Source organism: Neurospora hispaniola, assembly GCF_033458365.1.
Source record: "Neurospora hispaniola strain FGSC 10403 chromosome Unknown B0T23scaffold_3, whole genome shotgun sequence".
Lineage (NCBI taxonomy): Eukaryota > Fungi > Ascomycota > Sordariomycetes > Sordariales > Sordariaceae > Neurospora > Neurospora hispaniola.
Genome location: NW_026944408.1, coordinates 3920647 through 3944372, shown reverse-complemented (window position 1 = coordinate 3944372; position 23726 = coordinate 3920647). Strand labels below are relative to the sequence as shown.

General features: G+C 51.6%; 4 protein-coding genes across 4 annotated transcripts; 3 read left to right on the top strand and 1 right to left on the bottom strand.

The window, feature by feature from the left end:
* Positions 1-511: 511 nt before the first annotated feature.
* B0T23DRAFT_125698 (NADH:ubiquinone oxidoreductase 18.4kD subunit) lies at positions 512-1667 on the bottom strand. The gene is made up of 3 exons (XM_062832106.1): positions 1143-1667; positions 853-1020; positions 512-788 (listed from the first exon to the last, which is right to left on the bottom strand). The coding sequence occupies exons 1-3, from the start codon at positions 1407-1409 to the stop codon at positions 726-728; spliced, it is 498 nt and encodes a 165-aa protein (XP_062694519.1). The 5' UTR covers positions 1410-1667; the 3' UTR covers positions 512-725.
* A 66-nt stretch (positions 1668-1733) lies between these two features.
* Positions 1734-2978, top strand: B0T23DRAFT_125673 (uncharacterized protein). The gene is made up of 2 exons (XM_062832105.1): positions 1734-2451; positions 2509-2978. Exons 1-2 carry the CDS (start codon positions 1951-1953, stop codon positions 2917-2919), a joined length of 912 nt encoding a protein of 303 aa, XP_062694518.1. The 5' UTR covers positions 1734-1950; the 3' UTR covers positions 2920-2978.
* Positions 2979-5340: 2362 nt separating this feature from the next.
* Positions 5341-10215, top strand: B0T23DRAFT_356654 (Metalloenzyme, LuxS/M16 peptidase-like protein). The gene is made up of 4 exons (XM_062836178.1): positions 5341-6574; positions 6656-7510; positions 7565-9200; positions 9264-10215. Exons 1-4 carry the CDS (start codon positions 5771-5773, stop codon positions 9776-9778), a joined length of 3810 nt encoding a protein of 1269 aa, XP_062694517.1. The 5' UTR covers positions 5341-5770; the 3' UTR covers positions 9779-10215.
* Positions 10216-10340: 125 nt separating this feature from the next.
* Positions 10341-17259, top strand: B0T23DRAFT_440765 (UCH-domain-containing protein; the record flags this gene model as incomplete). The annotated part of the gene is made up of 6 exons (XM_062840738.1): positions 10341-10345; positions 11730-12604; positions 12670-15043; positions 15106-15448; positions 15518-16250; positions 16310-17259. The coding sequence occupies 6 exons, from the start codon at positions 10341-10343 to the stop codon at positions 17167-17169; spliced, it is 5190 nt and encodes a 1729-aa protein (XP_062694516.1). The 3' UTR covers positions 17170-17259.
* Positions 17260-23726: the final 6467 nt, after the last annotated feature.

Here is a 23726-nt window from a genome sequence, read left to right as displayed (position 1 = left end):
GTTGCAAATGAACTGTTGATATGGAGATAATGTCAATATGCAACTAGAGCGAGCTGAGGACCAGATAGAAATCAGATGTTTGCTGGCATTAGACTCACGCTGCACTCTTCATCCGTCACGCGAACCGATTTTCTAAATGACACCTACGTGGGTGGCTTGAATACCTACCGATCCCTTGTGTAGGCTATTCATACCATAAAGCTCCTGAAGGCTAGAGTTCAGTAATTCAGGATGAACCGGGGAGTTAAGGGGTTTTTGGGGGTGAAAGTCCGTTGCAGCCACAGCGGAATGGACGTCGTCCAAGTTTGTGATGGCATCTCTTTTCTCGTCCCTTTGGCTGTTCTTCAAACGTTCAAACAGCTTCAGCTCCGGCACGATACAGATAGGCGGAGGAATACGGTCGTAGTGGATATGTTGCATGAACAGTGTGCGCGTGTTCCGACGGGGGTGTCCATGTTCGCTGGAGAGGTTGTAAATCAGGCGTATAATCGAACTTCGTCGACAAATTGACAGAATGCGCGTACCGGCTCATGAGATTGCATTGTAGCTGTCTAGCAAATCGAATCAGTACGGGCTTACTTTGTGCCCCTTGAAGCGTTTAAAATTCCATTCCGTCATTATTCAGTTCTATATGTACAGGTCCCTGTTTGACCTTCATCACGGACTGGTACCGTGGTACATTTTCACACTCGACGTCAATCCGACTGCGGCTGGCTCGCTCTCCTTTATTGAAGGGGGTAGGAGGTCTGGGGGAGGGACTCGAGGTGTTTACGGTTGTGTTCATTTGCCTGCAATATCACGACATTAGTTGTGAGTCCGTACCTAGATTATCACAGCCTGTTGTAAACTTACGAAAGGAAGTCCACAGTAGTTGCAGGTGGCAATCTCAGGCTTGTCGGTGTTGATGTAAATCTTGGGGTGACCAGCAGGGCCACCACCGCCATCGCATGCCACGATACGCTCATGCACCCACTTGACAGGCTGCTTGTGGATAAGCTCTATGGCGGCCCATGGTTGAGGCTGTAATTTGCAACTGGAGTTAGCAAAAGACCCAAACGTTGATGTATCCTGTCTTGTTCGGAATCTTGGGTGCGAATTGCGATTGCGTAGAGATTCGTTCCTGGACGCAGGCCGTAGCTCACCTGGAGATCAAAGTTAGTCTGCTCGAAACGGGGGCCGGTCATGGCCTCGGAGCGGGGCTTCTGACTCCGGGACCAGACCTCCGCGCGGTTGGGAGCCTGCTTCACGACGGCGGCCGGTCCTGTCGGCGTAACTTCGACAGTCTTCTGGTCACTCTTCTCAGGCGCCGGAACGGTCGACGACGAATACAATTGATGGCCAGAAGTGGTGAATGAGCGCGCGCATTGGCGCGACAGCTGTTGGGCTACCCGCAATCTTGAAGGGTACATGGTGGATGTTCGGTGGAGGAGGTTGTGGATGGAGACGGGAGTGTCTCGAGTCAGTCGCTGCGGGCACCGGCCGAGAGCTGGACCAGGTACGTATGATGAAGTTGAGCTTCCCCGGTGGGTGGGTCAATGCTGTTGTCGACAACTGAGATGGATTATCGGGATGGGGGTGTGCGGCTCAAAGCTAAAGGTTGGATCCTTTGGCTCGTGCACAGACTCACTCCGACTCAAGCTGGCATTCAAAGTGGGGCTCAAATGGCCGTAGGTCCCTGGGCTGTGGAACTAGGTAGTCTAGGGAGTAGTCCCACCTTGACGACTTCGAATTGGAATTTTTGTCTCTTGTCAAATGCCAACCATGTTTCTTGGGACGTGCGACATCATCACAACGACCACGCGCTAAATCTTTATCGCTGTGCCAACTCCTCCTCGCATTACCGGGCGCCGATTAAGGAGTAGCTCAAACTATTGAGTTAAATTACAAGACCATTAACGATAACATCTTCCAGTCGTCAACGCTACCGCGCGCCTATTCAACGTACTCACGATGGCCCCCACGAACCTGCCAACCATGGCGGCGCCACAGACGCAAAAGACTATGTCTTCTCGCTTGATGACGATGAAGTTCATGCAGAGAGCTGCTGCTACTGCTGCTACTGCGTCACCAACCGAGAAGCCCAGCACCCCGAAGACAGAGGACGAGGGTCCCTCCAAGCGCCGGAAGCATTCCCATACATCGAAAACGAGCACACCCAATCCGGAGGCCGACCAGGCATTGTTTGACCAAAAGGCCATCCAGGCCGCGCTGGAAGAAGAAGAGAAGAAGCGACAAGCTGCCATTGAAAAGCGTGCTGCAGAACTTGGTGACTCCCATTGGGTCTTACCTGGTGCTTCCCTCGCCCCGAAGGCCGGGGCTCGCCCAGTGCTGAATGTTGTTCAAGTTGGATTTGCGCAGATTGATTACTCAGGCAATACGAGTGGTGACGATGACGCTCCTGCCGCTGTTCCCACCGCCGTCCGCTTCCGCCAATTCAACATGAAGAAAAAGGCATGTTTGTTTATAGAGCAGCATTCTTTGGTTCCACGCGCTAACGTGACTATGTAGGGGGAGAAGAAGAAGAACGAAGACGGCGACAGCGATGATGACGACGAGAGTGATAGTAATAGTGATAGCTCAGGCTCAGACTCCGATGACGACCGCTCTGAGGGTGAAGCATCTTCCGACTCCAACAAGCAGGCAGACGGAGGCCAACAAAAGGGTGTCAATCCCAGGGGACAGAAGCGGGCAAGGCCGGGATCCTCGTTCTCTGACAAGAGAAGCGAGGAGCGCAAGAAGGCAGCACAGTTTGCGCTTGGCCGACGGAAGAGGGAGGTGAATCCCAACCGTCCTGCCACGATATCTGGATCGGGTGGCCAGCCACAAGGCGTTCACCGGCAGGCTTTCACCGGCGCCTGCCACACATGTGGACAGAACGGTCATCGAGCTGCTGACTGCCCCCGCAAGTCGCGGAAGTAGTGTTGATGGTTCGGCATCCATTTTAGTCCCGATCGTGTGTTCCACTGTTCTAAAATTGGCCGCAGTGCTTATAAGCTTCACGATCATAGGTCATTTGTTTTCCCTGCTGGGGAGAGGCTCAAGCATCTATGAGTGCCATGGTGCCTACGGAGGACCGGGATATATGTGCCCATGTCGTCCACGCCAGTGTAGAGCTTAAGTTTTTAACTCGTGCTGCAAACGGGGTATCTCGATGTCCTTCGCTGTTAACCGTCGCTTGTTCTGGTGGTGCAAGGACTAGAGTGTACATCTGGTACGGCATCGCGCAACATGCGGTCTTCGGTCTCTTTAGACATTTTAAGGCTTTCGATGTGATGGATCGCATCGTAAATCCTCAGAGATATAGGCATATGGCCTGTTTACTGATGGGCGGTTAGAGGGGGTGGAAGTGTGATGAGTTTGCATGCTGTTAGGCAGCTTAAGGGGTATGGAACTGTTCTCTTGAACCCGATCCACGCGGCGCTGAGGTACACTTACCCGCCGTCGCCTTCTAGGCCGGTCACCGTTGAAGCTCATATCCAGCCAAGACTTTCAATAGATGATGACTTGTTGATAACAAACATGGGTGTCATCTTCTGCTAGGGCTGGGGAAGAACAGGTTGCATGCAGACTAGATTGCTTTTACCGCCGAACCGCAAGGAACATCAATACCCAAAATCACAAGCAACCGCAATATTGGCTTTTGACGGGTGACATCCGTCCCGTGTGGTTTTTCATCAGTACCATCCCGGACAAACTGATCATAGCGGCTGAAGGTCTCCGGAGCAACCACGCAGCTCAAGGCAGTCTATTAGTCCTACTTCACCTCATATGGTCTCTTCCGCTACAACATAGTCTTGCACCTAAGCGGAAGCACAGCCCACAGGGTAGTGGAATTGCTCAGTCTTTGTCACATGGCTTCTGTTATCCAGGAGGCCGTGTCATAGACTGGTGAAATGCGATGACATATACGATAACTAAACTAGACTTACAACCTAGACATAGTACTAGACTCCGGCGTTTCTGTGTTAGGTCTACCGCTGTTACGCGCTTGTGCTATATTCCGCATAATGCGTGTGTGACTTTGGCAGTTTGCGATTTGTTTGTGGTTTGGTAAGACATATAGAATGTAAAGAGAGCTGGAAAAGGTAAGAGTAGGTCTATGGCAACCTTCTGAGTAACATCTCAATTGCTCTCGTCCACTTACTATATACAAACCGACCATGTTTGATGATACTACAGGCATGTGAGACAGGTTGTCAACAGCATGTTTTTTCCTCTTGGCAGAGCAATCATTTCTCTTTTCGAGGACTATGATTAATCAAGCTAATGTAGGAGCATCAGTGTCCAAACGGAAGAGATCCAACTGGGCGACGCAAATAGCCAGTCAGACCATAGCGAGGTTTACAATGAGAAAGAAAGATTACACGTAAGAATCAAAGGACAACGACAACAATGCCCATTGATGATTCAGCTGCAAGACAGTCTCGTAGTGAAAGAATTGCGAGGAATTATCACTCCGGTAGTTGACGTGTGTGACAAAGTGTCTGCTCGGATCTCACTCTACATCTATTTCTTGAGATGTGCGGCTCTCCCGTCACATATTACGAAACTTCGAAATGTGACGTGTGGGTTGAAAGTGATAAGGCAGTGCAAGAGGAGGGAACACTTCATTGTGCGTCCTGGAGTTGGCCCTGATGGCTTTTATAGGGTCGATAGTAGGGTGCGTTGCATATATCTTAATGAGGTGTCAACCAGTATCCAGGACTATTGGAACTCCGAACATACTTTTCATCCCACAATGTAAATTCGATCCATTCAGGACTTTGCGCTCTTATCATCTGATAGGCACTCCTCAAGTCAATGTCAGTGAACAACTCCTAACGAGTTGACCGGACGGTGGGCTGGCGGGGTTCGTGGGTCCCAAGGAGCCAAGGTAACTGTGACAAACAAGCATGCCAACCAGAAAGGATATCTTCACTCTCTATCTACTGACCAACTCACCCTGGCTGTTCTCTCAAGGATACCCAAGAGATCGTTACCAGAAGATGTTAAGGCTCTCTGCTCCGTTCAGCAAGGTATCCTGTTACCCATATATGATCTCTCAGCTGAGGACGATCGGACCATCCGTAAGCTGAATCTGCAACCTGGATAACTGTACATACATTGATCACAGCTCTGCAATTGCCGCTGCTCAAGCCTTGGACCGGAGTACCACCATGTAAACGTGTCGCTGAAATGCTACAGCTCCTTACCGCATGCGGAAAACTTGAAGCTATAGGGTGAAACCTCAATGGTCGACGTGATCAAGTGGCACCCAGTGAGCCAGGGAGGGCTACGTAGAGGTACCCGTAGCTCGGGAAGTTATGTCGCGAAGCTGCCCCTCATCCAAAACATTCCCTCAAGAAAACCAGAAGTGATACGTCGTCTTACTTTCCACTCTAGGCAGCCTTTCTTCTTGGACTGGTAGCTGTGATACATACGAACACCAGGAGAGGTCATCGTGGGCTTTCGGTTCCCGTCCGGTGCTTCACAATTGTACATTTAGTTCGTGAATCATTTCCCCAGGCGCTGTGACGTACCGTCTGTTCCGTTCCTTCCCCACCGGGCGCTGGCTTGTTCGTCATCACCCCAACCTCTCTAGCGTACCGTAAGGCCATCGAGGTTCCCGCAGACTACGGATAAGATCCTCACGGAAAAAGCAGATGCGCGTTTGAACAACGTTCACCTTCTCTGATTCGACCCACGACCCAGTCACCCAGCGAGTCGACCGCAACGAGAGACTCTTCACGGCAGAATCAGGTATAAAGAGTCGGCAATCACTTCCACTTGGATGTCTACGTCTCGTCTCCTCACTTCTCCGGCTCTTCTGAATCCGCGAAACCGGCAACCACGACACGGACCTGGTAACATCCCGTATTCCCTCAACCAGTGCCACCGCAACCTCACACGTCTCCCCGCATCGGCGCACAGCCGAAACAGACTTCAAAGACCAGAGTGCCGTCCTACCGGAAGTGTCACCGCCAGCCCGGATTTGCTGGCACCCAAATTGCCGGTAACCTTGCCTAGCTCTGGTGCTGTGTCCACACCCGTCGCACAGACGCTGACACCATTCTGGACCCGCCCCCGGAGTAGCAGGACCCTAGAGCTACGGACCCCTGGGACAGCCGCCTCCACGGCCCTTGACCTACCGCCACCAACGCCAACGCCGCCCCTCTCTTCTACGCCGCCCTACTATCGCCTCCCTGTCATCAGCCGCTTCCTGTCAGTACCTGCTGGGCCCGCTGTATTTCAGACCCAGCTTGAATATCTGTCTTCTCCTCCACTTTACAACACCCAACGCCTTTCCGGATCATCGATTCTTCACTCCTTGGACCGGCGTCATTACTCTGTCATGTCCACCTCACCTCAAGATACGCCCAGCAAGGGCTCACCCGCTGTTGAGCGGGTCACCGATCAGCTGGAGAAACCCTCTCTTGATGATCGCAGCTACCGGGTCATCCGTCTCCCCAATAAGCTTGAGGCTCTCTTGGTGCATGATCCCACGACGGACAAGGCCAGTGCTGCCTTGGACGTGAATGTTGGAAGCTTCAGTGATGAAGATGACATGCCCGGCATGGCCCATGCTGTCGAGCATGTGAGTTTCCGCGCCTTGTTCACACGTGATGGGAATTTTTTTGGTGATTTTTCTTACTGACCCTGGTGATCATGATTCTAGCTCCTGTTCATGGGTACCAAGAAGTACCCGGTCGAGAATGACTACAGCCAGTATTTGTCGACAAATTCTGGTAGCTCTAATGCCTTCACTGCAGCAACTCACACCAACTATTACTTCGAGGTGTCTGCCAAACCCAGCAATGATGAGGAGCTTTCGGCTACCAATCCCTCGCCCCTTTACGGTGCTCTGGATCGTTTTGCTCAGTTCTTCGTTGCGCCGCTCTTTCTCGCCAACACTCTTGACAGGGAGCTTCGGGCTGTGGACTCCGAAAACAAAAAGAACCTACAGAACGATACGTGGCGACTTCACCAATTAGACAAGTCCATCTCGAACCCCAAGCATCCGTACTGCCATTTCTCTACTGGAAACCTGGAAACGCTCAAGGTGTTGCCTGAGTCCAAGGGCGTCAATGTTCGTGAAAAGTTCATTGAGTTTTATCAGAAGCATTACTCGGCCAACCGCATGAAGCTGTGCGTGCTCGGAAGAGAATCACTTGACGTTCTTGAAGGCTGGGTTGCCGAGTTGTTTTCAGACGTAGAGAACAAAGATCTGCCACCCAATGAGTGGACAGATGAAGCTCCTCTTACGCCGGAGCAACTCGGAGTCGTGACCTTTGCCAAACCCGTAATGGATTCACGAGAACTCAACATTACCTTCCCCTTCTTAGATGAGCATCTCTTGTTCGAAGAGCTTCCAAGTCGTTACCTCAGCCACTTACTTGGCCATGAGGGCCCGGGCAGCATCATGGCTCATATCAAGTCAAAAGGTTGGGCTAATGGTCTTAGCGCTGGCGCGTGGACTGTTTGCCCTGGCTCTCCTGGCATGTTTGATATTCAGATCAAGTTGACACAAGAAGTATGTCCTCCTTATCTCCTGATTACACTTTAAATTGCTGACCAAAATGCAAAGGGGCTTAAACACTACGAAGAGGTCGTCAAAGTGGTGTTCCAATACATCGCCTTACTTAAACAAACGGGACCCCAGGAATGGATCCACAACGAGCAAAAGATTATGGGAGACATTGATTTTAAGTTCAAGCAGAAGACTCAGGCTTCTAGCTTCGCAAGCAAGACAGCCGGAGTCATGCAACGGCCACTGCCCAGAGAATGGCTTTTGAGCGGAACTAGCAAGTTGCGCAAGTATGATGCCAACCTCATCCGCAAGGGCCTTGATTGCTTGCGGCCTGACAATTTCCGTATGTCCATCGTCTCGCGGGAGGTGCCTGGGAAATGGGAGCACAAGGAAAAGTGGTACGGGACTGAGTATTCCGTGTCCAAGATTCCTAGCGAACTTATGGAGGAAATCAAGAAGGCCGCCACCATCTCCGATCAAGAACGGATCCCTGAGCTTCATCTCCCGCACAAAAACCAGTTTATTCCTACAAAGCTGGAAGTGGAAAGGAAGGAGGTTAAGGAGCCAGCTCTGGCGCCGCGGATTGTGCGCAACGATGACCTAGTACGCACTTGGTATAAGAAGGACGACACGTTTTGGGTGCCCAAAGCGAATTTGATTGTCAGCCTGAAGAGCCCTTTGATCCACGCGTCTGCTGAGAGCGTTGTCAAGGCGAGACTCTTCACCGACCACGTCAAGGATGCCTTGGAAGAGTTTTCGTACGATGCCGACCTTGCTGGCTTGTCCTACCTCGTATCACTCGACAGTCGTGGGTTGTTCGTTGAGGTATCTGGGTACAATGACAAGCTTCCACTCCTCCTGGAACGCGTTCTGATTACGATGCGGGATCTCGAGGTCCGAGACGACAGATTTGATATCATCAAAGAACGTCTGACCAGAGCTTACCGTAACTGGGAGCTTCAGGTCCCGTGGTATCAGGTTGGCGGCTTCACGGAATGGCTCACTGCAGAGCATGACCACACAATCGAGGAGCTCGCGGCTGAGCTACCACACATCACCTCGGATCACGTCCGGCAGTTCCGGAAAGCCCTTCTTGCTCAGCTGCACATGGAGGTTTACATCCATGGAAATCTCTACAAGGAGGACGCTCTGAAGTTAACGGATATGGTCGAGTCTACTCTTAAGCCGAGGGTGTTGCCGCGTTCTCAGTGGCCGATCCTGCGATCCTTGGTGCTCCCACCCGGGTCCAACTACGTCTGGAAGAAGATGCTCAAGGACCCCGCCAACGTGAACAACTGCATTGAATACTTCCTCTATGTCGGTGACAAGAACGACTCTCTTATCCGTGCCAAGACACTGCTTTTGGCCCAGATTCTCCAAGAGCCATGCTTCGATCAACTCAGGACCAAGGAGCAACTAGGCTACGTGGTGTTCTCTGGAGTGCGTGCCACTTCCACAAGCTACGGATTTCGATTCCTCATCCAGAGCGAGAAGACAGCCCCTTACTTGGAGAACAGAATTGAGCTGTTCTTGGAAAGGATGGCGAAGTGGATCGAAGAGATGGACCCTAGGCAATTTGAGGCTCACAAGCGCAGCTTGATCGTGAAGCGCCTCGAGAAGCCCAAGTTTTTGGACCAGGAAACCAACAAGCAATGGAGTCAGATCCATAGCGAGTACTATGATTTTGAGATCTGTAAGTACATAACATCTGAGATTGCCCTTACTACCTTGAGTCTATACTGACCTTTCCCCTTAGCCCAACGCGATGCTGCTCACGTCAAACCTCTTACTAAGGAGGAACTGATTGAGTTCTTCGAGTATTACATCCACCCCTCGTCGCCTAGCAGGGCCAAGCTCGCTATCTACTTGGAGGCTCAGGCAAAGAGCGACGTGACGACTGCCCAGATAACCGAACTCGTCAAGACACTGGAACTTGATGCTACTACCTCGGCCAAAACCGCCACCGACCTCCAAGCGAGACTGAGCGCGGCTGATCACGACGAGGAGAAGGAGATTGCTGGTCTTAAGGAGTATCTTGGCAGCCTCAGTGTTGCCGAGAGCAATATGGATGCTGCCACCGAGACATGGAGGAAGCTCCATGCTGAAAAGGTCAGCGGGGTGGTCAAGGATGCGCCGCCGCCGTCATCAAACGGCACGAAGCCTATCCTCATTGAGGATGTGCGCAGCTACAAGGCTGGATTGCCAGTCAGCGCTGCTGCTAGGCCGGTGAAGGACCTGAGCGAGTACGAGGAGTTGGATTCCAAGCTCTAAGTGAAAGCATCAAACAGTGCAGGATAACGATTTCCGTATCAAATGTTGCTTTCAGAATTTCTGTTAAAAGAAGAAAAAAAAAAAAAAAAAGACTGTGACGGGAGACCTTTTTTGGTTGGTAAATTGATGTGCCAAAGTATGCGTTTATCTACCATGTTAAGACAGCGTGGGCAGTTGCATGCATGAGATGGAGTTCTCTCCTTCGGAAAATAAACCGAACAGGCATTCGCTTGCGAGGAAAATACCCCTTTCTCCAGTAACTATGGACATTAGAACAGACAGCTTCATAACAGTAGTTTTAACCCGGTTGTTGCTATGATGATGTGGTGTTTGGTGTAATGAACCAGCATAGTGTGTTCAAACAAATGATGACTGTGCACGCACATCCAGATACTATGAACTTGGCAATACAACAAATGTAATCGAAAGAAAGCCCGTTCCCCAGGGTGAAACAACGGCGAGGAGTGATATGGGGATGAAGAATGATGAATCATGCTATCCGTCCTCTCAGAATATTCCATCATGAAGTTCCCAAAGGCAGGACTGAAGAGGCGTGCTTGGCATGATGTACGTTGCATTCATTCACCTCTGTACAGGTATATAGTCAAAGTATAACCATCATCGTAACAGAGGTCCTTTCTCAGCTCGTCGTTTGATCACAGGACAAGGCTGGCAGGAGTAACACCTTCAGGATGAAAGAGAACGGAAGTTGCTGTCTGCTTGATGTGATACACGGTTGATTTCACCTACTACATACCTGCTGACTCGCCATGTGTCTCACGGCGGTAAATTAACTTATAAGAGTTCGCGCCTGTTTCAACTAGCCTTCATTCCGATCGTAACCCTCGTATCTCTTTCTGAATCCTTCTGTGTGCTGGTGAAGGAGCCAAACAACACACAGAAAAACTTGGAATACATCACTTCCTCCCCAAGAAGGACAAGTGGAAGGTAGGAGGTTCTATTTGATCCTGACGCCACTACCCGCCCCTGGACTGCCTACCTCTGTGTACCGCTAGGTACTTAGCAGCGTGCTCGAATTGCGGGGTGTGCTCTTCCCCTTGCCCAGGGCGCTTCATCAACCCTGCGTGGAACAGAACCCGCATTCGACAGGGTTCGGGAGGCGACCCAGAGATCCCATCGCGGTTGTTTTACAGGTGTTTTACGGTCAGGGCAGAGCAGGGCCGTGACGCGACCGCGATCCTAGAGGTACCTCTATTCACTTGCAAATGCGCTTGCGCTTGCAGGTTGCAACAACGAACCAGCCCAGACTGAGAGCGGGACCACGGTCATAGAACAAGCCTAGATAAGCTGCAACTTCCGCTGCGGCAGGGAAAAAAAAAAAAAAAAAAAAAAAAAAACCACAGAAACCCATGGGTAGACAACGCTTAGAATTCCATTGGACAGAATTTCCATTTATTCGCTCTCCAAGCCTGTTGCTCCGGCTTCGTTGTTGACAAGAACCTCACTGCAGGGGAACCCCAAAGAGACAACAGACCGGTTGTTGATGTTTCTTTTAAATTCGGTATCATTTCTGGCCACCACTCCAAAAAAAAGGTACCAGGTTCCCGTTTGACGTGACGCAACAAATCTCCACGCTGTAACACCCGATTCCCGCTACTTGGCCTCCGTCGCCTTTTCCGGCCCCAGCGTGCCCTTGCTGATCGATCGCCCGAACGAGTCCCATCGAGGCGTCGAGTCCACTGGAATCAAGACTGAAGAAGAAAAAAACGGCACCCGAAAAAAAAACTTAAAAAAAAAAACTTGAAAGACTGTCGGGCCAACCAGTCCGCCCGATGCACCACGGCTAACCTATCACGGACGCCACCACCCAGCGTCAACGCAACGACTCGCTTTCCCCAGACCCAGCTCTATTGTCTGGCTTTGCTCCTGTCGTTTGCCAGTCAGTCAGTTCGTCCACGACCTGACCGTCTTACCTGCCTCAACCACTCAGCGCTCCGTCCGAGTCGCTTTACTGTGCCGTGCGTGACTACCTACTCTACCGATTCGTCTCACTGGGTTGTCACGATCTCCCCGATCTCCATCCGGCATCCTCCACCGCGCGCCGTCCCCCACTTCCCACCTTCCATCACACCGATCCAGCGCTTTCCGAGCTGCACAGGCAGCTCACCTTCACCACGTCTTCCTCAAAGAAACGGAGGGTTACCCGCCAGTCGACAAGGGAGCAGGGACAGGAAGGGTCTACCGACGCTGCCCTAGACGTGGTGCTCGCTACCGAACAAGAAGCAGAGTTCGACCCGGCCTACCCTTTTGACCACCACCGGTCGACTTCCACATCGGCCTCTGCCTCCAACACTCCAGCATACAGCCGCGGCGACTCCTTACCTCCATCAGGCATACCCCCGCACCTTCAGAATCAGTTTAGCACACTGTCTGGCTCTGCGACCGACTACGTCTCTGCCGATTCCACCGCCAGTTCACCCTGCGCTGCCTCGGCCGATCTCTCCGTTGACAACGACCGTGATTCCGGACAGCTTTTCGACTCGAGCTCGACTTTGCAGGCTGCCAGTTGCGGGACTTTGAAAAGTCAGTCTCCCTTCATCAATACGCCCCACCGTGCGCTCATGGGTGGCGCTTCAGAGCAGACACATCGATCTGGTTCTCCCCTGAAACGAAGAGCATCCAGTATGGATCCAGAGTATGAGAACGCGGACTCGCGGGAGGACGTGGAAATGCTCACGGTTCCTGATACCCAGCCGCAAGACCAACAGTCTGGGCAAGATGTGGAAGAGCCTCAGCCCGTGGAAGCAGACGCCGCCGGAGGTACCAAGGTGCCCATCGCTGATATGGAACTGCCCTTGAAGACAGGTAAGCATGTCAGCTGCTCGTACCTCAGTTAAAAACGCGCAGGCTTCTGACGGAAGGAAATGCAGAAATCCCACCGATCGAGCAACAGATCAAGACGATCGAAACACTCCTCAAGGCCTTCAATGATAGGGGCGCAAAAGAAGGAGATGTGGCATACTTAGTATCACGGCAGTGGCTGAACAAGGCCCAGGCGTTCGGTGCTAATGGGAAGCCTGCAAGCAAGGAGCCTTCAGGCGAGACTATTGGGCCGATCGATAACTCGGATATCATTCAAGCTATCTTCACCGACTCCGCCGACCAGCAGTGCGTGAAGCTAAAGCCGGGCGTGGGATCAGAGTCTGCTGAGCTGTTTCCCAAGGACGCATGGGACCTGGTGCTGTCATGGTATGGCCTGGCGCCTGGACAGGCCCCCATTGTCCGGATAGCGCACAATACCGCCCTTGATGCTGCCAGCGAGCCCAACGTTCAGTTTGAGTTCCATCCTCCCGTTTTTACCGTTCACAGGCTATGGTCGGCAGCGAGTCCTCTGCCTATCGAACAGGAGATTAAGCTGAAGAAGCCGCCACCGCCCGTCATTGTCCAAAGCGCATCTGCCTCATTTCACCAATTTCTTAAGCAAATCAAGAAGCTGACTGGTGTTCCTATGGATCGTAAAGTCCGGGTCTGGCAGCGGCTGCAAACGATTCCTGCCACAGAGGAGGCTTCGAAGCCCTCTGGCATGGAAACCCCTCCTGATTCCCCAGGGCGTTCCTCTAGCATACCCAACTTCCTGCCTAGGGCTCCTGGCTCCTGGCCGGAAATGCTCGTGGATGTTGAAACTTTCAGCCAACTAGAGCGTGGTGTGGAGCGCGATCACCTCGCAGCAGAGGATACCACAACCAATCCCAACTACAACGGGAGGAAGAGTCTGTCATTGGTTGGCCTTACTGTGGACCAAACCTTGATCATCGACGAACAGGTTGACCGAGATGATTACGTCTCTACATTCTTTACCAAAATGGCCAATGGCAGCCACAAGACCGTCGGCAACGGCATTGTCGCTCAGGCCCGTGGTACTGTCAGCGGACGTAACAGTCCGGCTCCCCCGAGTGTCCTCAATAGGGGCCGGGTGCAACCCAGATCCGGTCGTACGCCAGGGTGCGTTGGCTTGCAGAACCTGGGCAATACATGCTACATGAATTCGGCTCTGCAATGTCTACGGAGCGTTGAAGAGTTGACCAAGTATTTCCTCACTCACGAGGCCAAGAAAGAGATCAACCCTGACAATCCGCTTTCCCATAACGGAGACGTTGCTATGGCATATATGCGGCTGTTGGATGAAATATACAAGAATCCTGCGCCCAACTCGGTCGCGCCCCGTCACTTCAAAGGCATCGTAGGCCGATATGCCCCTGCCTTCTCCGGCTATGGGCAGCAGGACTCCCAAGAATTCTTGGGTTTCTTGCTCGATGGCCTACAAGAGGACCTGAACCGCATCAAGAAGAAGCCGTACATTGAAAAGCCAGACTCTACAGATGACATGATCGGTAACCCTGCTGCTATCAAAGAAATGGCCGAGAAGGTTTGGGATATCACAAAGAAGCGTGACGACTCGATCATTGCCGACCTGTTCACCGGATTATACAAGTCAACCCTTCATTGCCCTGTGTGCGACAAGATCAGCATCACATTCGATCCCTTCAACAACCTCACTTTGCCCTTGCCAATGAGCAACGTCTGGTCCCGGACTGTCAAGTATTATCCCTTAAACGAGCCCCCGGTGGAAATCGTTGTAGAGGTCGATAAGACGAGCGCCTTCAAGGCCATCAAGGAGTTCATTTCGACGAGAGTCGGTGTCCCCCCGGAGCGTCTTGTTGGAGGTGAAGAGTTCAAGGGTAAATTCTTCAAGCAGTACGACGACATGATGGCGATCAACGAAGAGATTCAGCCGGGTGACGTTGCAGTGATACATGAAGTGGAAGCGCCGCCCACCAATGTCAATGCAAAGAAGGCCAAGAAGCAGGTATACAGGTCGCTGCTGGACGATGCCGAGGAAGAGCCCGCTCAACCCACGTTGAATCCCCTGGCGGAACGTCTCCTTGTTCCAGTTCTGCATCGTACTATGGACCCTAATGCGGCCGGTGTCAGATATCATAGGAAAGTAGAGGACATCCCACCGCCACATTACATTGTGTTGACACCTCAGGAGGCTTGTGATGAGAATATCATCCGCAGAAAAATCCTGCAAAAGGTGGCCACCTTGTCCACGTGGTCGGAATTCACTGCCGACGAAGAGGCATCGGAAGCTACGGATCCCGAGATGGTCAATGGCGCATCGGACATTGACTCTGCAGACTCTAAGGTAGTTGCCAAGTCTGTCGAGGGCGAGGAAGATATTGTCGACGTGACGATGGGCAACACTGGTTCTGCCAAACCAACAGCGTCGCCAGCTCCTCAAACGTAAGTGACTTCCATGAGTATGTCGATCTGTACATGGTGTCGCTAACTAGGCACGAAAATAGTCTTCCGGCGCTCCTCAAGCGTTTCAAGTCGCAGCAGCCTAAGTGGTTAGACCCTTCAGTATTCCTGAATCCAGCCCTGCAGAACCTCTTTGCGATGTCTTACTTTAGGGAGTCCCATGGCGGTGTTCCTACAGGGTGGCAAAGCGTTAACGACACCAGCAAACACGAAAGACTGAGCTCGAGAGCCCCTAAGACGGATTCCTCGGATGTGGAGATGCGAAGCCCGAATGCATTGGATGGCTCGGATGACAGCGGTAGCGAAGAAGCTTCTTCGGAACAGGTGGATTCCGTGACACGGATGGCCGATGAGTCGAGCGAGGGCTCGGATGCCCCGAAAGGAAGTGTAAGTCAAATTGATGCATTGCTCTAGTAATTTGGTTAACGTGGTACAATGTGCTGACGCCTTGATCAGGATCGATTCATCGCTAGTCCTCCTAGGGGAGCAAATGCCGGTCCGCGAGGCAAAAACAAGAAGATGAAAGCTGGCCGCACTTATGGCAAGAAGGCTAAGAAGCGTTTTGAGAAAGAACAGCTGAGAAAACGGGCTGCGGCCGCCCAGCAACCCGTCGAGGTTCCTGAGCAAGATTACCGTGTCGACTCCGAGGAAGGGCCCCTTGTGCGTCTTGGCGAAGGCATCGTTGTGGACTGGTACGAAGACGCTTTTGATGCTGTCTTCTCCCCTGCGAACAGGACCTACAACAAGATTGAGACTCTGAATGACCCGTCGTTGGGTGCCAAGAAGAGGCAACGGGAGCTGCGTAAGAAGCACGGTATCAGTCTAGATGATTGTTTGGCCGAGTTCGAGAAGGAAGAAATCCTGTCCGAGCAAGACACATGGTATTGTCCCCGTTGCAAGGAGCACCGTCGCGCAAGCAAGAAATTCGACCTTTGGAAGACGCCAGATATTCTGGTCGTCCATCTGAAACGGTTTAGCTCCGTTGGCTGGCGTCGGGATAAGCTGGATGTCCTTGTCGACTTCCCCATTGAGGGCCTCGACCTCACCGAGCGGGTCATCGACAAGGAAGACGGTAAACAGGAGATCTATGACCTGATTGCTGTGGATGACCATTGGGGTGGCTTGGGCGGTGGCCATTACACTGCCTTTGCCAAGAATTTTGTTGATGATCAGTGGTATGAGTTCAATGGTAAGACTTTCGGTTTGCCCTCGTTCTTGGCGGACAAGGCGAATGCTGACAAGCAGTAGATTCATCCGTTTCGAAGGTGACCGATACCTCCAAGGTTGTCTCACCCGCTGCCTACTTGCTGTTCTACCGTCGCCGTTCAGACAAACCTCTAGGCGGGCCCAAATGCGAGGAAGTTGCCCAGCGCTATTCCCTTGACGACGATGAGGAAATGCTGGACTCGGGGGAAGGCCAGCGTCTCGGTCATGGCTCCTCCCTTCGTGGGTCGCCGAGCGCTTCGAACGGAGCAGGTCAAACTCTCCTGCGAGGAGAAGTTGGTTCGGTTAGTGGCCGCGGTCCAAGTGGCGACTCCGAACTGCCCTCCTATCAGGAAACCAATGGCACGACTACTGGTCCTGAGGTGCGGAAGAGCATCGAGTTTGAGGACGAGGGCATTGATCTACCCAACTACGAAGCCGCGGGCAACATGTCCGGCGTGGCCTCTGCTCTCCCCACAACCTGGAGCTTTGACAACATTCCCAAGACTGGCTCTGAAGCTAGTGGCTTGGACGACGAGATCGCGAGTGATGTGGCACAAGGCGACAACTCCGGCGACGATGCCTCGGTTTTTGCCAGTATCAATGAAGATGGCTCCGCTGTAGATTTCATCGGACCTGCTGCACAGGACGACGATTACTCGGCATTCACTGACAATGTCCCGCCGCCGCCGTCAGTGCAGGATCAGGACACCATGGACCAAATCGCGCAGATGACATGGGAACACAAGGAGCAAGTTCATGAGGTGTTCGTCAATGGTGGCGTTGACATTGACGACGATAAGGTTGCGGAGATTCACGTCGACGATCACGAGCAGCAAAGACAATCACCGGCAGTTCGGGAACCGCCAAAGGAGCCGGAAGGAGGCGATAAGTCGTCAGACTAGTGGCGTCCGGTTTCGTTCGCGACCGCAGCATAGTTCAATAGTTCAATCGGTTGCTGTGACGTCTCTTGAAAGCCTAAATCCCTTTTGTGAGATCACAAGTCCTCTTGTTGGGAAAGGGAAAAATGTCAACACCTCGCTGAGTGTCATCACCCAGTGTCTCTCTGGAACTCACCCTACCTTCATGTTTTCTCCCAGTGTTTGCGCCGTGGCGGGCTTGCTTTTGTGTCACAGAATCGGTAGGCTTGTTGATCGCTGCTGTTGAATAATTTTGGGTTGTGCATGGTCATCAGGCAGAGGTTTCTGTTTGTCGTATGGTTTGGTTTAGATGTTTCAACAAGCGCATTGTCACATAACATACATACACATACACACACATAACTTTACATACATACATCTACATACATACAATGATCACAGCGAAGCCTGAATGGGACCCTTTCCCATTCGGGCAGCAGAAATAGAGAAAGAGGAGGTCCTGGAAAGAGAGGCGGGAAGGAGTACAATGAGGTTAGAGAACATAAAAGCTTTTCTTATGAGAACATTGGAAGATTAGGATGGCCATGAATAAGAAATGTCTGCCCATGGTGTTATTGCGTAGCTTATCTGCCATACCGTGCATGCGATAGACTCAATCGCTATGAAACTCATGCTCGGGCTCAAACCAGCGAAAGAAGAAAAGAAAAAAAAGTCCGTCAAATTCCTTCTCCACGAACATCCACCAAACCACTTGGCGGCGTATCTAAGTCCCAGCGGTCGCTTATATCATCGACCAACAGGCTAACCCGGAGAGATTTCCGATTCCCCACGTTCACGAGATGGAAACGAAGATCGTTACCTACTGAGCGGGTGCTGGCAAGTTAAGACCATGATATTCACGAGGCAATCCACGCATCCACAGCAATTCCTTCTTTGTTAGCAGGAGAGAGAAGGAAAAGGTGTTGAGATTGGTGTCGTGACCAGGAGGACCGGTTAAGTGGGATAGATAGCAGATGAGGTGGGATATGTACGTAGATGAGTGGGATACATAGACGAGTGGGATACTTTTTTCCACATCTTATAGAAAAAGTTTCCGGTTGCGTGGTTTTACATGGGCGGTGATCATTATACATAGCGGAGTTGGGGAGCTGGCGGCCAAGTACATACAGTAAGTACATGGAAGATTTCCATCCGCTTGTCGTCGTGAGGGCATTTGTTTTTTGTGAGCAAGTTTTCCTTCGACTTTCAAAACCCTTAATGTCATTAGTCGGTATTGTTAAGGGGATTGGAAAAGTTTTATTATACTTGGATTGTGTAAGTGTTGATGATACTTGATATCTAACGTACCCTTCAGGTCGAATCCTGCGGTTACATATGTACTGCTAGAGCCAGGTAGTGGAGGTGATGATGCCCTTACGTACATCGTGAACTAAGTCTAATCCACTGCCTACTACAGTAGCCCTCTCACTAAAGAAACTAGCAAGGACGATCGTCATCCCGTCGCCGAGAACGCCGGCGTCCCAGTCACGCTTGTGCACCGGAAATACACTGCCTAAATTGGCATGAAATCTAGTGGGGTTCTTGAGCCGGTAGTGATGTTTTAGTCACCTCTCGATTCTAGTGTTTCAGGTGTGTGAATTTGGTTTAGTTGCTTGGACTTTGGACAGTTGAAAGATGGGGAGATGTAAATATGAAGGGAACGAACCATCAGTAAAGCTATAAAGACACCAACGTCGAAAGCTGTGTGATGTAGTAGCTTCACGAGCACAGCTCAGGGTAGCTTGTATAAACATGGTTCTGGTTTTTTTTTTTTTTTTTTTTTTTTTTTTTTTTTTTTTTTTTTTTTTTTTTTTTTAGAGAGACAGCGGATTGGATGTAGAAAGAATGTGTCCTTTGTGACCATGGGCTATGAACCAATACTTTCAATTCAGTCGCCCACCGACACCGGATACATACTTACCTATCGACCTACATACTTTATGGCAGCTTTGTCCCAGTTTTCAACCAAAATGTTCAGCCTTCGTTCAGAACTACAAAACAGGTGCTCCTCACACTGGATTACGGATGTATACCCTCTCTTATTTTCTATTTTCAAGGACCCCAGGGAGCGGCATCACTCACTAACGAACCCCCAAACCCATGATCACCAACACCCAAGGCGCAATCTCGATGACAAGACGTGTAGCAGCAAGACAGAGAGATGTGCAACATGAGATGAGTTGTTTGTGCGTGTGTGAGTAATGGAGTCGACTAGCAAGTACATGTATGTATTATGGTTCAGATCAACCTCGGCAGAACAGGAAGCGAGCACATTATCCACTAGCTTCCTCTAGGGCGGAAGACTGGTGAGACTGGGAGAGGAGAGGAGTGACTAAGAAGTGGATATGGAGGGTGATCGACAGGGCTGAAGCAGAAAAGGAAATCATCTTTAAAAAGGGATGGGAGACGGTTCTTCTTGGAGGGAGCCACTTGGGAAGATTAGTAGGTAAGATACCGTAGGCTGTTATGTAAGAGGTTTGGATAATATAATAGGCAGTCACTGGTAGCTAGATGGACGAACTAAGTATAGTGTACAAATCAGTAGTAGAGTCCTAGTATTATTTCAGGTGGGGATGATTTGTGAGATCTTTTAGTACTGTTCGGTTCTGGAGTGTCGTTGCATATCCATCATGAATGCCATTGTGAGAAGTCCGGACCTTGGATAAAGTTAAGGGCATCCGAGTCCAGAATGTGAGATATCATTGCAGGTCAGGTAATACTTGACAAGGGCAGGGCTCTTTTCGAATACATCAAGTCAATATATCCGTATAATGTAGATAGGGCGCCAGGCTTCCCTTAAAAAGCCCAATCCACAACATACACCCGACTGACTCATGTTCTGTGGCACGGCTTGGCGTGGCGATTCATTCCAATCTCGACTGCTGAAAATCCTCCGTGGCATGCTGGGGTGAGGTCCCCCGTCCTTCCAGTCAGAAACTCGATCCGGTGTCTGTCTGTCTTTTCTTGCGAGGCCGTTCAGCATAGCGTGATGCATGTCTCAGATTGACAAGACCACCAATGTCCGAAGCGAGGGCCAGGATGGGAGTCGGGGAGGTTGAACGGGCAAACTCAATCGGCCGATGTACACTATAGAGATGTCTCGTGATTGCCATCCTGGGAAAGCTGAAGTATGGAGTTAACGATAGTTTTCCCCATATTTACCGGAGTTTGTACAGAGCTCTGGCTGGGATAGGACATGAGAAGCTTCTGAAGATAAAAGGCATAGCACAGGCCAAGCCGAATCTGACATTGATGATGACACCTGAAATTGCTCTGCTGTAGAAGCGAGAGGATATACCTGGCCTGCTGTTTAAGGAATAGCTTGTTGGTCGATGGGCGAGTTTGATCAGGCTGAACTGGAGGTCGTCGTACGGGCGAACGGCCATATCGGGTAAATGTTGTGCGACTGTTATTCGCAGGATCCCGACTATACCAGATTCAAAGAACGTCGGCGAGGCGACTAATCAATCCACCATCTCACGGCTGTCAGTCGTCACCCACCCTGTCATCACATATGCCTGCCACCCTCTCAACAGCCTAAGCGTGGTTAGCTTGTTCCGCGTTTGCTTCTAGAAGGATGTCGTTACGTGACAAGGGGAAGATCCGGATGGCTAAAGTGAGGTGACTGGTTGGTCCAAATCCCACCCACAAGACGGGATGCGTATCTCCAGCTGTGTACTCCCCGGTCATGCAAGACGAGATCTAGCGCCGAGCTTGATAAGGAAGGTCGTAGCATTGGTGACAGCGGGGTGTGGCCCGAGCTGCATGACGGATTGATCAGACAATAACTGAAATTGTAAGTGTTGGTTCAGTACGGCAACGATAGGATACTGGAAATTATTCCCTCTTTCCGTCCGGTAGCTGCTGAGCTCTGAGGCCTTCGATTTCCCTGGAGCTTGATGTGGAGGAGCAGAGGAGGTGGTGACAGGCTGAATCCAGATGGGATGTGTACACGTGGAAGCCACCGCCGTGTACAGGCTTTCACACCGCCACTGTGTGATTATCTGTTGCTTCAGGCGATGGAGGCCTTGTCCTCGTGCAATATTTCGTGATAAACATGGTGGTTTGGGGTCTGGTGTTGCTGGGAGCCCAGTGTTGGATTAGTGGTTAGAGTTACACTAGGTAAGGCACAAGTACCCGCCTACTACCAAAGTCGAGAGCCGGGCACCGAGATGATGACATATCACAGTGGGGTGGAGAACCGCTGAACATCATCTTGACGCCTTAGCATTTGCAGGGCTCTAGGGGCATAAGGACGATCCAAAACCCGAAGCCCAGGGAGCCGGCAATAGTCCAACAATTGGATCCTCCCGTACACTACAAGACAGCCCTAGATCTCGACCCAACCCCTCTAAGCCACAGTCCAATGCTGGTTTGTTTGTTAGCTCGAGACCTCCTGCTAGCTTCCCTAGGCATTTTGGTGTGTCATTGACTCGTTCTGTTCCATGATCAAGGCGTGATCCTACCTTGGATATGCTATTTCCGAGTTTAATGTCATGTTGAATGTTGTTAATAGCCCTCTGATCCGAACCTAGCCACTTAATCTGTCCTTGTAAAGGTTTGTGACAAATCGGCATCGATCTGGTCCAGTATACCAGGAGTGCTAAGCTAACCAAAGAACCAGTATTACCATAGATTGTATATAATAGGTATTGGACCGTGGGAGAGACTAAAGATGGATATTTCCGAGGCGAATAAAACCCAGGCACGCCAGGTCAGCAAACATCAGAAAGAAGGGAAGGGAAGCCAAAAACACCCCATGCCTTGGTAACTTGCGCGCACGAAAAGCGAAGGCCTGGGCATTTGACCCATGCCATCGTGACATATACGAGCCTATAAGGACTGGGTTGGGAACGGGCAAGACGGGGAGGATCAAGGTGTCAATGTGGCCGATATAGTACATATGCGAGATGTGTGTGTAAGTGCATGTAGACAGCTGAAGGCGCGTGGTGGAGGTCGCCCCGAGGTCGCCGACTCCGAAGATCACTCCGCTTTGGGACGTCTTCAGCATTCAATGGCAAGTTCGCGAGGTTGGATAATCGGTGCAAGTGCAGCTTGAGCGACGATTTTTGCCTAGGACCAGCACCGAGATCTGATCAATACCTCTCTCTACCTGTGTGTGCCTGTGAATGCCCGTGAACCCCTGTGAGCCGTCGGCATCGGTGCTGTTCGGATGTTTGTTTGCCCCGCACCAAGTCGGGACCCTGTCTGTCTACCTGTCTACAAAGCCAGTGAAAAAAATAAACATCCTTTCCTGGTCTATCGGGACGCTGCACAACTTCCTGACCTTGCTCGCAAATGCGGGCAGAGATGGTGTTGTTAGGACGCGTGTGGTTCCTGATTGATGACCACAACAATCCTTGGCAGCGCTAGCGGTTCTTCTGATTAAAAACCCCAACTGCCCCTGGTGGTGCGACTGGGTTGTGCACTTTTGGAGATTCTGACACGCCGGGGCATCCATATGATCCAGCGGTCGTACCTGCCGCAAAACGGGCACACAATCGAGTCCGAAGGTTGCGCATGTCGAGGAGTGTCGCAGCCAGATCTGGGTGACAAAAGTGAGAATGTTCTTTCCTTCGAGAACAAGTGGAAGATATGATGACAGTGGGCCGTGCAGCGCAGGCCACCAGGGCAGGGCCACCCGACACAGCAGACCCCTCCCAGATCAGTGACCGCAGCCAGGCCTTGGACGGAAACCGACGCGGCTGCACGGAGACTGACGGAGAGCAATTGCCCAGACGGGACACCGCGGACCGGGGGGGAGGGGGGTTAGCTACCTCTAGGTACCTAGGTACCTAATCTGCTCTCGCGATCCCAGTCATGATCAGATGGAAGGTGGTCAATGAGCAAATTTTGCTGCACCCCTTGTGGGTCCGAGTTTTCGGCCCACCTGTCAAAAAGAGGGAAAGCGCACACTGTCAAGGTCGGCCACAGCGACCAGGCAGCGATGCGAACAGGGCACTGCAGTGACCACCTCGACCACCATACGGTACCTACCGTATTCGCTGACTTCCAGAGAAATAACGTGTAGAAACCCGGCCGTGGGACCTGCGGCGGCATGACAATCTGTGGTGCGTCCACTCGCAGACATGAATGCATCGAGTCGTGTGCTGTGAGGCGCAGAGGATGCTGCAGAAGGGGCCTCAGGTGCTTCCTTCAATTTCAATGGTGCCTTGGTGTGCTGTGCGCGCGGGTGGGCGGGAGACGTGGGCTGCCTTAGCGCGTTCGATGATTTTTCTCGAAGACGGCCAAAAGCTGGGGCTGCTCGCTGATGGGCCACTGAAATGTCGTGCCAGCGATGCCTTTCCCGTTCGTTCGCGCAGCAACTTCCCCAACCATCCATTGCAAGGCGGCCGACCCTGGCTGGTCTGCCCGCCCATGTCGGGCTTCCTCCCATTCGCTCCTCACTTGATGTTTGGCCGAGCCTGACTGGCTCACAGAAAGGGGGAACACTTGACCCTGGTAGCATCGACCTGGCCTGCTTGCTTCCCTTTTGCAAGAAGCCGTCGCGCGCCGCACACATGGCTTCTCGCCAAGCATGG

Bases quoted from the DNA above. Each gene is read 5' to 3' on its own strand.
- B0T23DRAFT_125698 (XM_062832106.1), bottom strand. From the start codon at position 1,409: ATGTACCCTTCAAGATTGCGGGTAGCCCAACAGCTGTCGCGCCAATGC. The intron at 1,021-1,142 runs GTGAGCTACGGC...TGCAAATTACAG, and splicing joins AGACTAACTTTGATCTCCAG to CCTCAACCATGGGCCGCCAT. The intron at 789-852 runs GTAAGTTTACAA...GTGATATTGCAG, and splicing joins ACTACTGTGGACTTCCTTTC to GCAAATGAACACAACCGTAA.
- B0T23DRAFT_125673 (XM_062832105.1), top strand. From the start codon at position 1,951: ATGGCCCCCACGAACCTGCCAACCATGGCGGCGCCACAGACGCAAAAG. The intron at 2,452-2,508 runs GCATGTTTGTTT...GTGACTATGTAG, and splicing joins AATTCAACATGAAGAAAAAG to GGGGAGAAGAAGAAGAACGA.
- B0T23DRAFT_356654 (XM_062836178.1), top strand. From the start codon at position 5,771: ATGTCTACGTCTCGTCTCCTCACTTCTCCGGCTCTTCTGAATCCGCGA. The intron at 6,575-6,655 runs GTGAGTTTCCGC...TCATGATTCTAG, and splicing joins TGGCCCATGCTGTCGAGCAT to CTCCTGTTCATGGGTACCAA. The intron at 9,201-9,263 runs GTAAGTACATAA...CTTTCCCCTTAG, and splicing joins GTACTATGATTTTGAGATCT to CCCAACGCGATGCTGCTCAC.